Source organism: Symsagittifera roscoffensis, chromosome 1 (assembly GCF_963678635.1).
Source record: "Symsagittifera roscoffensis chromosome 1, txSymRosc1.1, whole genome shotgun sequence".
In the NCBI taxonomy this organism is placed as follows: domain Eukaryota; kingdom Metazoa; phylum Xenacoelomorpha; order Acoela; family Convolutidae; genus Symsagittifera; species Symsagittifera roscoffensis.
Window position 1 is genome coordinate 68960504 of NC_087062.1, and position 12607 is coordinate 68973110.

At 36.1% G+C, this 12607-nt stretch overlaps 1 protein-coding gene across 1 annotated transcript in view; it reads left to right on the forward strand.

Moving 5' to 3' along the window:
• LOC134839520 (uncharacterized) overlaps window positions 1–4500 on the forward strand; it is a 31214-nt gene extending 26714 nt beyond the window's left edge. The window contains exons 2-3 of the mRNA XM_063855101.1: window positions 3072–3178; window positions 4177–4500. Of these exons, the coding sequence (XP_063711171.1) occupies window positions 3072–3178; window positions 4177–4500 (431 nt within the window). The remainder of the gene's footprint in view (window positions 1–3071; window positions 3179–4176) is intronic.
• The last annotated feature ends 8107 nt before the right edge of the window (window positions 4501–12607 follow it).

The window sequence follows — 12607 nt, forward strand, 5'->3', positions numbered from 1 at the left end:
GAGATCACAACAAAAATTTCAAACGGAAGCGTTTAACGCGACGATTGCGGCCGCGGAATCTTTACCAACCAAACAGTTTATTTAGTGAATTGTATGCGTATTCCTCTACAAGGACGCTCCCTTTGGTCTTCATTTTTTCTCTTGTTTTCTTTAATCGTTCCGACAAAATTGTAACAACTTTAAAGACTTGTCTCTGGTTTCCAGAATCTCATACACATGTAAAATTGGATGTCTATCCAGTGCTCAGTTTGGCCTAGTATTGAATTTTGTTTTGAATATAACTGTGCTTTTCATCTAGACCCTTTTTGTTCCAACAAAAGTGAGGACTATTTATGCTCTGGTGGTTTTATATCGATCTCTTGATCTGCATGCACCCATAGTGGTGTTCACACCATTATAAAACCTGCGAACAGTCTGTCTAAACTGCTCCTCCACTGAACTTTTAATCATAGTAATCAATTTTGTTACATTTTTCCAATTTGTTTCTGTAAAATTCGAAAATAATCATTTATAATTGATTAGATTGGATTAAACTGTTATAGTACTTCAGCTTATTTTCAAAAAATTTATCGAGCGAAACATTATCTTTTATGATCCTTTATAATTGATTATAATCACTTTTTTGAATCTTTTTGTTTGCTATATTATTTGGTGATAATGAGTTTCAACTTAAATTAGTTATTTTGCGGTCTCGCTAAATTTGAAGTTGTTTTTGTTTCAATCGCGTTAAATAATAAGTTACGTAAGTATTTTTGTTATTTTTTACTCCGTGTTTTTTTTAACCCCACAACCAACCCCACACAAATCCCCCCCCCCCCGTTTTTACTACTACCAAATTTACCTATTCCGGTGGGCGGTGTGGTGGCGTATTTGGTCAAGGTGTTTGATGGGTGTTGGGGTAAGCGCTGATGTGGGAGTTGTGAAAAGGTGGATGCTTTCAAATTTAATTGAAGCAGCTAACTGCTGTTATAAGTACTCTACACGACTCAAATTGTAACACTAAAAGTTTAATATGATCAGCCTAAAATTCTTAGTTTTGCCACTGCTTATTTAACCAAACGATATTCGAAACCAATAAAATGGCAGCTTTGCCCTGATAGGAGCAGGCTTGTTTGAAAACGTTCTACACAAGCTATCTTAAGTTCAAAACAAGATTACTCGTATACCAGGCAAAGCCCTAAATGTTCCGACTATGCCCCTTAATCTCTATCGAATAGTTTTTGGGAAAAAAATACTGAAAATCTATAAATTTTGGACAATATGAAAAGTCAAGTGTAAAAATTTGAGCCGTAAGAAATTATTACAATCAATTAGCTATAGCCTCAATTCAATTTGGAACGCTTTTGATTTGCGGGATAATTCGCCACGCATAAATATTTTGCGTTACGCTTTCAATATTATGAATAATATGTTCGAATTGCACATAAATTAGTCTATCGACGGATATGAAAATTTATTTTTAAAAACTGTTATTTTGGTCGCCGAGAATTGATTAAAAAAAAACCCCACAGTATTCTTCGAAAGTCGGAACAATTATGCGTCTAATAAAATGCTAATTTTTTCAAATGTTATAAGAATGTTATAGATTGCTCGTTATGAGTCCCAAGTTAGGCAAATTGGCAATTTTCAAAAGGTAATTTTTCAACAAAAATATATGATAATTGATATGTCATTTGAACTCATTTGAACATTTGAACGACATTAGTACCTTCATAGTAAAAAACTTTTGTTCAAAAATGTATGTAGTCGAAAATTGCCCGGAGAAAATAACCACACAGACCACAAATGTTCAATCTTTTCGAAATTTGGAAGAATTTCTGAAACGTTTGCCTAAAATTTGAAGAACATGCAATTTTTGGAAAACTTAAAGGCCAAAAATACCATGCTTCAAATCAATGGGAAACTATTTCTGAGTCAAAGTTTTTCGTCCCTTGCCCGTTTATGGAACAAATTACCTATTCTGGGTAGATTGCCACAAACTGACCCTGTTAATACCCGTACCGAGAATTTTTTAAATGTCTGACCTGAAGTACTTCATATCCAATCTAATTTCTGGTCAGAAATTTTTTTGAAATGTTTAAATAAAGGGATTTTTTTTAAATTTTTTTATTTCCAATCTTAATTCTGATTAGAAATTAGCTATATCTAGGCAATTTCTAGCTAGAAAACAATTATCCTGTTGGGGTTCGAACCCCTGACTTTTAGCCTTCTATGCGGTTGTGCTATCCACTATGCTGCAGAAGAAAGATAGTCTTAGCAAAATTTACAAGTGCAGTCAAAAAAAAGTTTGCAGTTAGTTTGCATTGTATTGTTAATGTTAATGTGGATACTCAAAGCATGTTTATCCTGTTACGGCTGAGCAGTGAACTGATTTCTCGCTATTTCTTTCCAGAAACTATTTATTTCTCCGATAGAAAAAAAAATAGATTATTTCTGCATAGAAAATACGAGAAAATTAGGCTATATAATATGTATAAAAATTCTATCTGGAAAAAGAGCCTCCGTTGGGTACAGGTAGTCAGTTTGTGGTAATCGTATGGTTCAAAACCAACCATACGAGGAGCATCCGTGACGTCAGACAGTACGATAACAGTCACAGCACAGTCCAACGTTTTTGATTATGTATATCCCCATATAGTGTAAAAAATTGAATTGATTTTTGCAACGTTTTTGCTGTCCCAGCGTTTTACGTATTGACAGTGCGCACCGACCGAAAGGGCGCAATTTAATGTGAGTGCGTTTTATCAGAAAAGTTTTTATTTTGTTATCGGGAGGCAAGGGCAAAAACCACGAACAAAAAAATGGCTCCGGCAGCATACAAGAAAACTGATCAGTGATGAGTATCTCTTTTACCTCAAGACAATGATATATTTTAAATGATTTAAAAATTATTTTATAAAGTTTTCATTTTTTCAACAAAATTTAAATGTTGCTCACATTTTAAGAACTTTTAGACTCCTTTATGGGAATTCTGAACATTCAAAGCTTCGCCCAGATGTTAGTAGTCCCATTTAAGCTAAGCTGATATATTGCTGGCTTTATTTGTAAATAACTTCTGCTTGATTGTTTAGGTATCTGCCTCTGCACAGATAAGGGGGACGAGGAGTGGGAGGCCGCGTGGGCGCATCTCAAAGCCACCTTCTCCAGCATCGCCGACCGAGATGAGATCCTCAAACAGGTGCTCATTTTTTGTTCACATCAGGTCCCAATGGAAGCAAAATTTTTCTCCCTACTGATTGGACAAAAAAGTGTGGATATTGGATTAACTACTCAATTATGACTGCCTGAACGTCTAATTCATTATAAAAGAAACAGGCAAAAGAGTAGTGCTTTTCTTCACCCACCCCTCCCATTTTCTGGCGTTGGGACTTTGCTTTGCACCCCTAAACCCAAGCCGAGGCGCTCGACTCCAGATTCGATCAAAACGTTTTTAACAACTTGATTCGGCCTTTCGAGCCAAACGAAATCCGTTATCGACTTGCTGATTTTTCCGAAAATTTTTTAAATTTGTTCGACTCAATCAGAAAGTTCTACTTTATCGGACTTCATTCGACTTCATCGGACGCATGATTCGACCGCGGTCGACCCATGAGTCGACTACGCTCCTCTTTTACCCCTGACTCCCTGCAACCTATTTTTGAGCCTTTTGACATATGATTTGACCATCTTCGGCCACGGATTCGATTCTGTTCGACCCGGGATTCAGCCTCGATCGACTAGCGACTTTTTTCGTCGGTCGAATCATGAGTCGAGCATCTCAGCCTGGGAATTTTGGATGCCGCTTCTTTTTTGAAAAAACGCCATTTTGGATTTTATTAACGATATTCATTTATCGCGCACTGACTTCATAATTGGCTCTTTTTTGTATACAAAATAAAGCTCTTTTTTGTACACAAAAAGAAGTAAAATAACTGTGAGGGCTTCTTTGGCGCCAAAAAAATGCTAAACTTAAGGGACAATGGGCCCGAAAAAAAAACGTAATTGTTTAATCTTAACATTCCAAAAAGAGCTCAAAACGCAAGATTTATCCAAAACTCGAAGCATCTAAGGAACTTTATGCAAGTTTTTGCCAAACTAGGGTTTCAATAGAGCTCGAAAACGCATTGGTGTGCCTAGAAAGCAGACACAAGTTTCGAAAAATCAGAGTCAACTCCTATTTTTTGTGTATTCCATTAGGTGTACGAGGGTGACGATCGACAAGCTGGAAAAACGTGTCAGATACATCAGCTAGCAGTTGACAGTCGCTTCCGCCGAATGACTGTCGGGTCGCAACTTGTGAAAGCATGCGTGAAAAAAGCAGACGACGAGAGGTTCCACCGCGTGAGCATCGTTTGCACAGATGCTTTCTCGGAAAAGATAGTGAAAAAACTGAAGTTCCAATCAATGGGAGAGCCACTGCACTACAAAAAATTCACCCACCCTAAAACTGGGGCTCTAATTTATAAATGTATCTACAAAAAACCACACAAGAAGATGCGACATTATGCTCTCAGATTTTGATATCTGCACTACTTTCAAATTCAAAATTAATTTTTAAAACTATTCGTTTACATCAAAAACACTTCAAGCTATTTAAGTAGAGTAGACAAGACAAAATTTTTCTGGTGTCTACAAAATAATTCAGAGCAATCAACAAACAAAAAAAAAATTCCCAAACTTATCACACAGCATTTAACACCCATTTCCTTAACCACCCATTTAACCCAATAATAAGATAACCCCATTGCAATTTAACCACTTTTTAATACCACTTGTTGGAATCGAAGTGAAAGCTTTTGAAAAGGTTTTGGATCTATAGCCATCTATAAACGTCAAAGCTTTAATTGCGAAATTTTTGCGAAACAGAACGAAATATCAGGCACGCTGCTAAAAGCGGCTTACATTCAAATAGAAATGACATTGCCGAAAGTCTAGTTTTCAATACGATCTTGAAATCAATCTGACCGGAATTACACAAATAAGTAACAAAAATGAATGACTTTTTTCAAAATTGAACTTGATCATGAAAATATTTTCGCTTATATCCGATTTATTGAATGAAATCAATTAAAATATGAAAACAAAATTGATTGTGACCAACAAGTTGATCTAATCGAAGCTTTATTCAAATGCCAATCTTTTTAAATTAAATTGATTTAATGTTTCGAACCCTTCTCAAGTAAGTCAATTTTTTCAAATTGTCGACATAGAAAACAAAGTCTAAAAGGTTTGCCAGCCACTTGTCCCAACCTCGCGTCCCATCAGACGCGCAATCGTTCCGAGATTAAACAGCTAGAAACAGCATTATTTCAGAATATGATTCAAGACAGTGCGTTTTTTACATCTCCAATTTACATACTTTTTCGTTTATGTCACGTTTTTGTCTCACTCGCTAATTGGTGCCCGTTCGAGCCGTTAGAGATCTTGAGTTACTGAATGGAACGTCTTTTTGCAAGTTGTCAATTAGTTTTTTATATGAGATGCGAACCACTGGAATATGACTGTATAGCATAATCCCAGCCCTCTACAGCATTGGTTGTTCTGGCAATAGGATGTTGCCGCATCTCTCTGATTCCGTGAAGGTGGAACAGGATTTAATAATTGACAACAATTAAAATATGAAAACAAAATTGATTGTGACCAACAAGTTGATCTAATCGAAGCTTTATTCAAATGCCAATCTTTTTAAATTAAATTGATTTAATGTTTCGAACCCTTCTCAAGTAAGTCAATTTTTTCAAATTGTCGACATAGAAAACAAAGTCTAAAAGGTTTGCCAGCCACTTGTCCCAACCTCGCGTCCCATCAGACGCGCAATCGTTCCGAGATTAAACAGCTAGAAACAGCATTATTTCAGAATATGATTCAAGACAGTGCGTTTTTTACATCTCCAATTTACATACTTTTTCGTTTATGTCACGTTTTTGTCTCACTCGCTAATTGGTGCCCGTTCGAGCCGTTAGAGATCTTGAGTTACTGAATGGAACGTCTTTTTGCAAGTTGTCAATTAGTTTTTTATATGAGATGCGAACCACTGGAATATGACTGTATAGCATAATCCCAGCCCTCTACAGCATTGGTTGTTCTGGCAATAGGATGTTGCCGCATCTCTCTGATTCCGTGAAGGTGGAACAGGATTTAATAATTGACAACAATTAAAATATGAAAACAAAATTGATTGTGACCAACAAGTTGATCTAATCGAAGCTTTATTCAAATGCCAATCTTTTAAAATTAAATTGATTTAATGTTTCGAACCTTTTCAAGTAAGTCAATTTTTTCAAATTGTCGACATACAAAACAAAGTCTAAAAGGTTTGCCAGCCACTTGTCCCAACCTCGTGTCCCATAAGAAGCGCAATCGTTCCGAGATTAAACTGCTAGAAACAGCATTATTTCAGAATGTGATTCAAGACAGTGCGTTTTTTACATCTCCAATTTACATACTTTTTCGTTTGTGTCACGTTTTTTTCTCACTCGTTAATTGGTGCCCGTTCGAGCCGTTAGAGATCTTGAGTTACTGAATGGAACGTCTTTTTGCAAGTTGTCAATTAGTTTTTTATACGAGATGCGAACCACTGGATAATGACTGTATAGCATAATCCCAGCCCTCTACAGCATTGGTTGTTCTGGTAATAGGATGTTGCCGCATCTCTCTGATTCCGTGAAGGTGGAACAGGATTTAATAATTGACTTATGTGATTAATGTAAATAGATCCAGAAAAAGACAGAGCTTGTCAATTTTTCATTTTTTCCGAATGTTTCAAGAAGCGATTGAAAACTGTTTGAATTTGCTGGACTATTTCATTTTCAAAGAGATTGGTATGTTTCTTCAGTTTTATTTGATAAGGCGGCATAGACGCAAGCAGGAGCCATTTCTGAAAAACTAACGGCTGCTGAGTTAAGTTGGGAAAATCATGTTAGAAGTGACTTTGACAATTCTGTCAGCCCACCAAAAAAATTTTTTTTCAAGGATTATAGCATTTCCGATCCTCCGAATAAAATGCTTTTTTCGTTATTGTTTTATCTACTGTCAAATCTTACGAAGTTCTTGATTAGCTTGTATATTTAAAAATGTCTTGTTGACTGGTAGAACAGGTTCTCGTAGCTTGCAATTGCTTTGTGTAGTCGGAATTAAGTTTCAAGTGTTAGTAGGGCTAACTGAGTGGCAATTTTGTCTGTTATGGGCTGAATTGCTGTGTTTTTTGCGACGGTCGGGGTTTTACTGTCATTCGGACCCTGGATTTTTTGTTCGGAGCTGGTCGAGCATCAAGTTTTTGTCGTAAAATTATTCTGATTATGTCCACCTCTCGTTGCAATCAACTCTTTAGCATCCCTGTTTGTTGTTGCACGTTGTTTGAGAGTTTCATAACTTGGGTTTTTCTCTTTCTTAGAGGATCAAATGTAAGTTTTAATGCAATACGCTCTGGTTGATATGACTAATATTTGTTGATCTTTGAAAGACAAAGCAAAATGGAAAGACTAATCCCATGTTATAGCTCGTAGAATGGTATAAGAATAGTGCAAGAGCTAGGTAGTATGTTTTTATGTAAAAATCTCAAAACCTCTTCCAGTTAGTACCTTGTAGCTTAATTCTGTTTTAAACAAGATCACTTCTTTACCGAAACAAACTGGAATTATTTTTGAGTTGGTAGAGGTATGAATGGAGTTTAAAATGGCTTATCTGTCCTCAACTAGTACAAGTACTACAATATTTGGCAGAGGACTTAAATTATCGGTTTTAAGAGGTCGTTCGCTTGTGCAAACCGGCAGAACCTGTTGAAACCCGACAGAAACTGTCCAAAGGGCGCTCAGCACTAAAACTTCAGTTCAAAAACCCCAGTTCCTTAAAAAATGTCCCAATTTCTGACTTTTTTTCAACGGGTTTAGTTTTTCCAAAACAACGGTTCCCTCCATTCATGAATTGAGAGTTCAACCAAAAAAACAGGCACTAAAGACCCCAGCTAAAGACTCCTGCATACTCAACTGAAAACCACAGCAATTCAAAAATATTTCTATAACTTAACAACGTTTTGTTCATAAATTGAAAAAGAACTTTTTTAAAAGGAGTTTTTGGTGAAGACGTTGCTCCGGGAATATCGGAAACTTTTAGCGCCAGAAATTAAAGCCCGAAATTTTTGTCTTAAAATTGTGTAATTTTTGAAAAAAATTGATATTGCAGTGATTCGGAACAAAAATGAACTTTAAGAGCCGGCAAAAAACGTTCCTTGACTAAAAACGGCGGTTTTTTTTCAGATTTTTGGTTCGGGATAGAAGTTTAAAGATGTACTTTCAACGCCAAAAACAGTTTCAGAATCTTTCTCAAGTTAATACAACCGTTTCTATGGCTTTTTTGGATTTTTTGACACATAAATGCAAAACTAAAAGGTTTGCCAGCATTTTGTCCCAACTTGTATCACGGGAAGAAGGTTATTGTACTGAAATTTGTTGCTTACGCTCGGAACAAATTCTTACGTTTTCCGGGAGTCTAACATGAACAAGTTTTTCAAAACAAACCTGATCAAAACCTAAATAGGAAGAAAACATGAATTTTGAAATACAAAAAAAAAGATAAATCAAAATTTATACTAGTTCAACAAACACTAGATAAAGCTTTGAAAATATACACATCAAGAGCAGAGATCAAACGAAGACAAAATTTTGTAATTTTTTATTAAAACGCGGTATCTTTTCTTCTTTATAAAGTTACGGCCACTCGATGCACCAAAAACAAAAAATTTTGTACGGCAGCGTTTGTTTGCAAGCTGCCCACAACTTTGCACATTTTAGGATGGGCTCCGTGGAAAAAAGAAGGCTAAAATGCCATCCTTTGACAGCAATTTTTGTCTACCCATTCACTCACGTTCGCAACTGGCTGGCTCCGAAGGGAGATTGGAAACAAAGTTTCGTTGGGAATACATGCTTTTCATTTAGGTAGAGCCGAAGTATAGACACAAAGCCAATCTTTTTTCAAATGAAATGGAAGGCAAACATAAGACTAATGCTAAATCTTCGTTGTTTTTTGTGTTGAAATTGAGGCCTTGTCATTTGATTTTTCTCAAGTAACTTTGTAAGAGATAGAAAAAACAACCGAAAACTTTTCAGGCCGTCAAGTAGGTGTAAAACCTGCAAAAACCTATTACGTTTTTTCAGTTTTGTTTGGAGGGAAGGCCTATATGCGAGCAACTGCAATACCAGATCCATGAGCATGAAATGATTATAGCTGATAGAACATTTGGGGAGTAAGTTTAAATGTTTCATTGGTTAACCAAATAGATGGTTTTTTCAAATGAGTGTACTTTGGCCATTTTTTCTAAGTGAATGTGTAAATTCGAATATCGAAATTCAATCATAAGCTGGTTTCATGGTTCCAATTTATTGTGTTTTGTTTAGAGCATATAAAAACTGTCAGTATTTCATATTTGTCAAAAGAACTACGCCAAAATGTTGGGAATAACCACAAGCAGAATCTTACTTATCAGAAAAATTTAGTGAAACATCCAATTGAATTTAAAGTACAAAATTGTCACTAAGAGTTCAAGGTAGTTTGTAGCCTCGTTTTAATAAAAACAACTGATACAAACCAACCACGTTTTTCAATGTGATGCAATCGTTAATCACAGGAATAAAAACATTTTGTGATAAAAATTAAAAATAAGGAGTTCATTCGCCATCAGTCTGGTGTTTTAAATGAAATACAATTTTAATTTTTGTGGATTTACTGTAATTGACAGTGAATTGACTAAGAACTAAAATTTACCGTGCTAAATTTCTGTTTGAAAACTAGGACACTTTTTTTAAAGAGATAATTCAACAGGAGCTGCCAGATTCAGCAGGTTATTTACAATAATACAACTGACCGGTAAAAGTCCTTTATCTATAAACTGATTCATGTGTCCGTAAAATACCAAGCTGGTTTGCATCGCGGGAGAAATTCGATATTTCAACTGCTCTTTTACCGTTTTTTTGTTATGTTTTGTCAAAGAAGGCGAAAAATTTAAAGATAACAGAGGAAACATTGAAATGATTTTTGTTTTCAAAATTTTCCTTCGTTCCGACACAAAAAGCATCATTTGCATCAATTATATCACTGCAAACGGCTTCTGAAAGGTATTCAAATTCCACGGGGAAAGATTACCACGTGTTGTCATTTTTAACATGCAATTATGTTTATTCAAATGCCTATCATTTCAAAGCAAAACTTATCTAAACTTTCGAACTATCTAAAAATTCTGTTTTTTTTATTTGTCGGTATTGAAGCAATGTCTATAGGGATTTGCATCACTTAGTTTTAAACTAGCATCTCGCTAAAAGAGAAACATTTTGGAATAAAATTGCTAGAAAAAAAACTTCTTCAAACGCGATCAAGGCAGCGTGTTTTTAATATCTCCAGTTAATTGCAAAGAGAAGTTTTCCTCAAAAAAAAACTGACAAAAAATATTAGGTTTAGAAAAGTACAAAAAAAACTAACAAAAAACAAAGCTTCTGTACGCATTAGCCCAAAACAATGCAAATCGGCTTTTTTCTGAAACAAGCATATTATAGCACGTAGACTTCACCGGGTAGACTGGTAAAACTTGTTCTCGTTGCTTGAGCTTGGGTTGTGCAGTTCGCATCAAGTTTCTTCAGCTGCTAGCGCAAACTCAATGGCAAAATTGTCTTTTATAGGTTGAATCTCAGTGATGAGTGTGACTGTCGAGGTTTTTCTCTCGCTCAGATAATTGATTTTTTTTTTCAAAACTAGCCGAGCATCAGGTTTTATCGTAAAAGTCACTTGATTATGCTCAACTTTTGCTTCAATGAAAAACTTGTCAACCGTAACTGTTGTTGCTTGTTGTTTATGGGTTTGATAATTTGGTCTTTTCAATTTTCTAGTGGGTCAGGTCTTACATATAATGCAATAAGTTTAATGCGACAATTATAAATTTGATATTTATAGCGATTCAAATTGGCAGTGATTTTGTTCTGACGAACTCGTGGTTTCATGCCTTGTTCTCCGATTGGTCGGTTAATTTTTGATAAAATAAGAAAGGGCCTTTCAAACACCATAGCTCAAAAATTGGTTAAAAGTGTCCGAGTTAAAGACAGTATCATTTCATACAAAAATTTCCAGAAAAAACGTTTTTGTTCCTTTCAATTAGCACCTGGTTTTTTTTTTCGTTTTGAATAAGTGAATGAAGGATTAATTCTTCAACTTATCCAGTGAAATTATTTTTGAGATGATAGAGGCATCAACGGAATAAAGAATAAGTGTCTTCTCTGGCCTCAATAAGTACACTCAATTTTAGTGCCTGTTGCAGCGCAAATATAAAACAATAGTACAAATGCATATAAACGTAAATGTGCGAGAGTATAAATGCATATAAAAGTAAATGCATACAGGGACAGTAGCCAAGCGTATACATGGTGCGTCCCGGCGGGTTCGGCGCCGGTTCGAATCCCGACTAGGTCATTTCCTTTCTAGAACTCGAATATGCACCGAACTTGATGGGATGCTCCGTAACCAGGTTCGGTCCCCCCAAAACCCATTTTAACCGTCTTTTCGCTCTAATTTGGTTCAGCCTTGGTTAAGGCTGACCTTTAAAAAGAGCAATTTGTCTCAAGGACAAATACTGGCCATTTTTGCAGCTTGCTTTGAGTTATGCAGTTTATTGTGGCCGATGTTACCGATAACAATAAAAAAGTTTTGTTATGAAATCTCATTGTTACCGAGTTATTTTGCCGATAAAATGCTCGAATTAAATTGTTTGAAATTCGATATTTTTACAATCCGTGGAGATTGAGCGCACATTTTGGCGCCCCACAAGGGACCAGTTGGTCTATTTTTCACAATTTTGCCCCCTGATCCGGAAATGATTACTGAGGGGAATTGGCAAAGTTGACTGCAGTTTATTGTTGACAATTTCAGGGCACGATTTAGGGTAATATTTCGATTGTGCACCCAATAAATCCAACGATAAGGTGTTTTGAGAATCAGGAAAAGAGCTGGCAGCCAAGTCGGACTGTTCTTTATCGTCTAAAGCCGCACTCCTTGCTAACCCAATCTGGCATGACTGTCGGCTGCTATTTGGATCAACGCTTATTTGATCACATTCATTAGAAATATTATCTTGGAATAATTCAATGGCCGCCGATTCTATTTGGAACATGCGGCTGGAAATTGTCTTTGTGTAGTGGTGAAGCTTTTGTTGAGCGGCATCCCGATTGAACCGCGAAGTAAACGAAGTATTATTTGCCACAACCTATCCGGAGTTCCTGAAATTGAGGCCTACATACAGGTGCTGGGCAGCAGCCCTCAATCGTAGGCCTACAAACAGGTATTCTGACTGTCGAGTGCCCTGTCAGTTACGGACTTTTTGTGTAAGTTAGAGTAGTGATTGCCGAACAATTTCTCTGTGACAGACCGAAGGTGACCGCAAACCGGTGATCGCCCAATCTCCAAAACCGTCAAAAACTGTAAGACTATTCTAATTTTTACAAACTTGCAATAAAATTACGTACGATGTGTTAATGTCTTATTGTGTATCCCAACTCAAAGCAAGCTACGAGTGGTAATTTTCTCGATACCACAAATTTTTGGGTAATTGTGAACGGATTGAAAATCCAAAAAAATCGGATCATAGACAAGG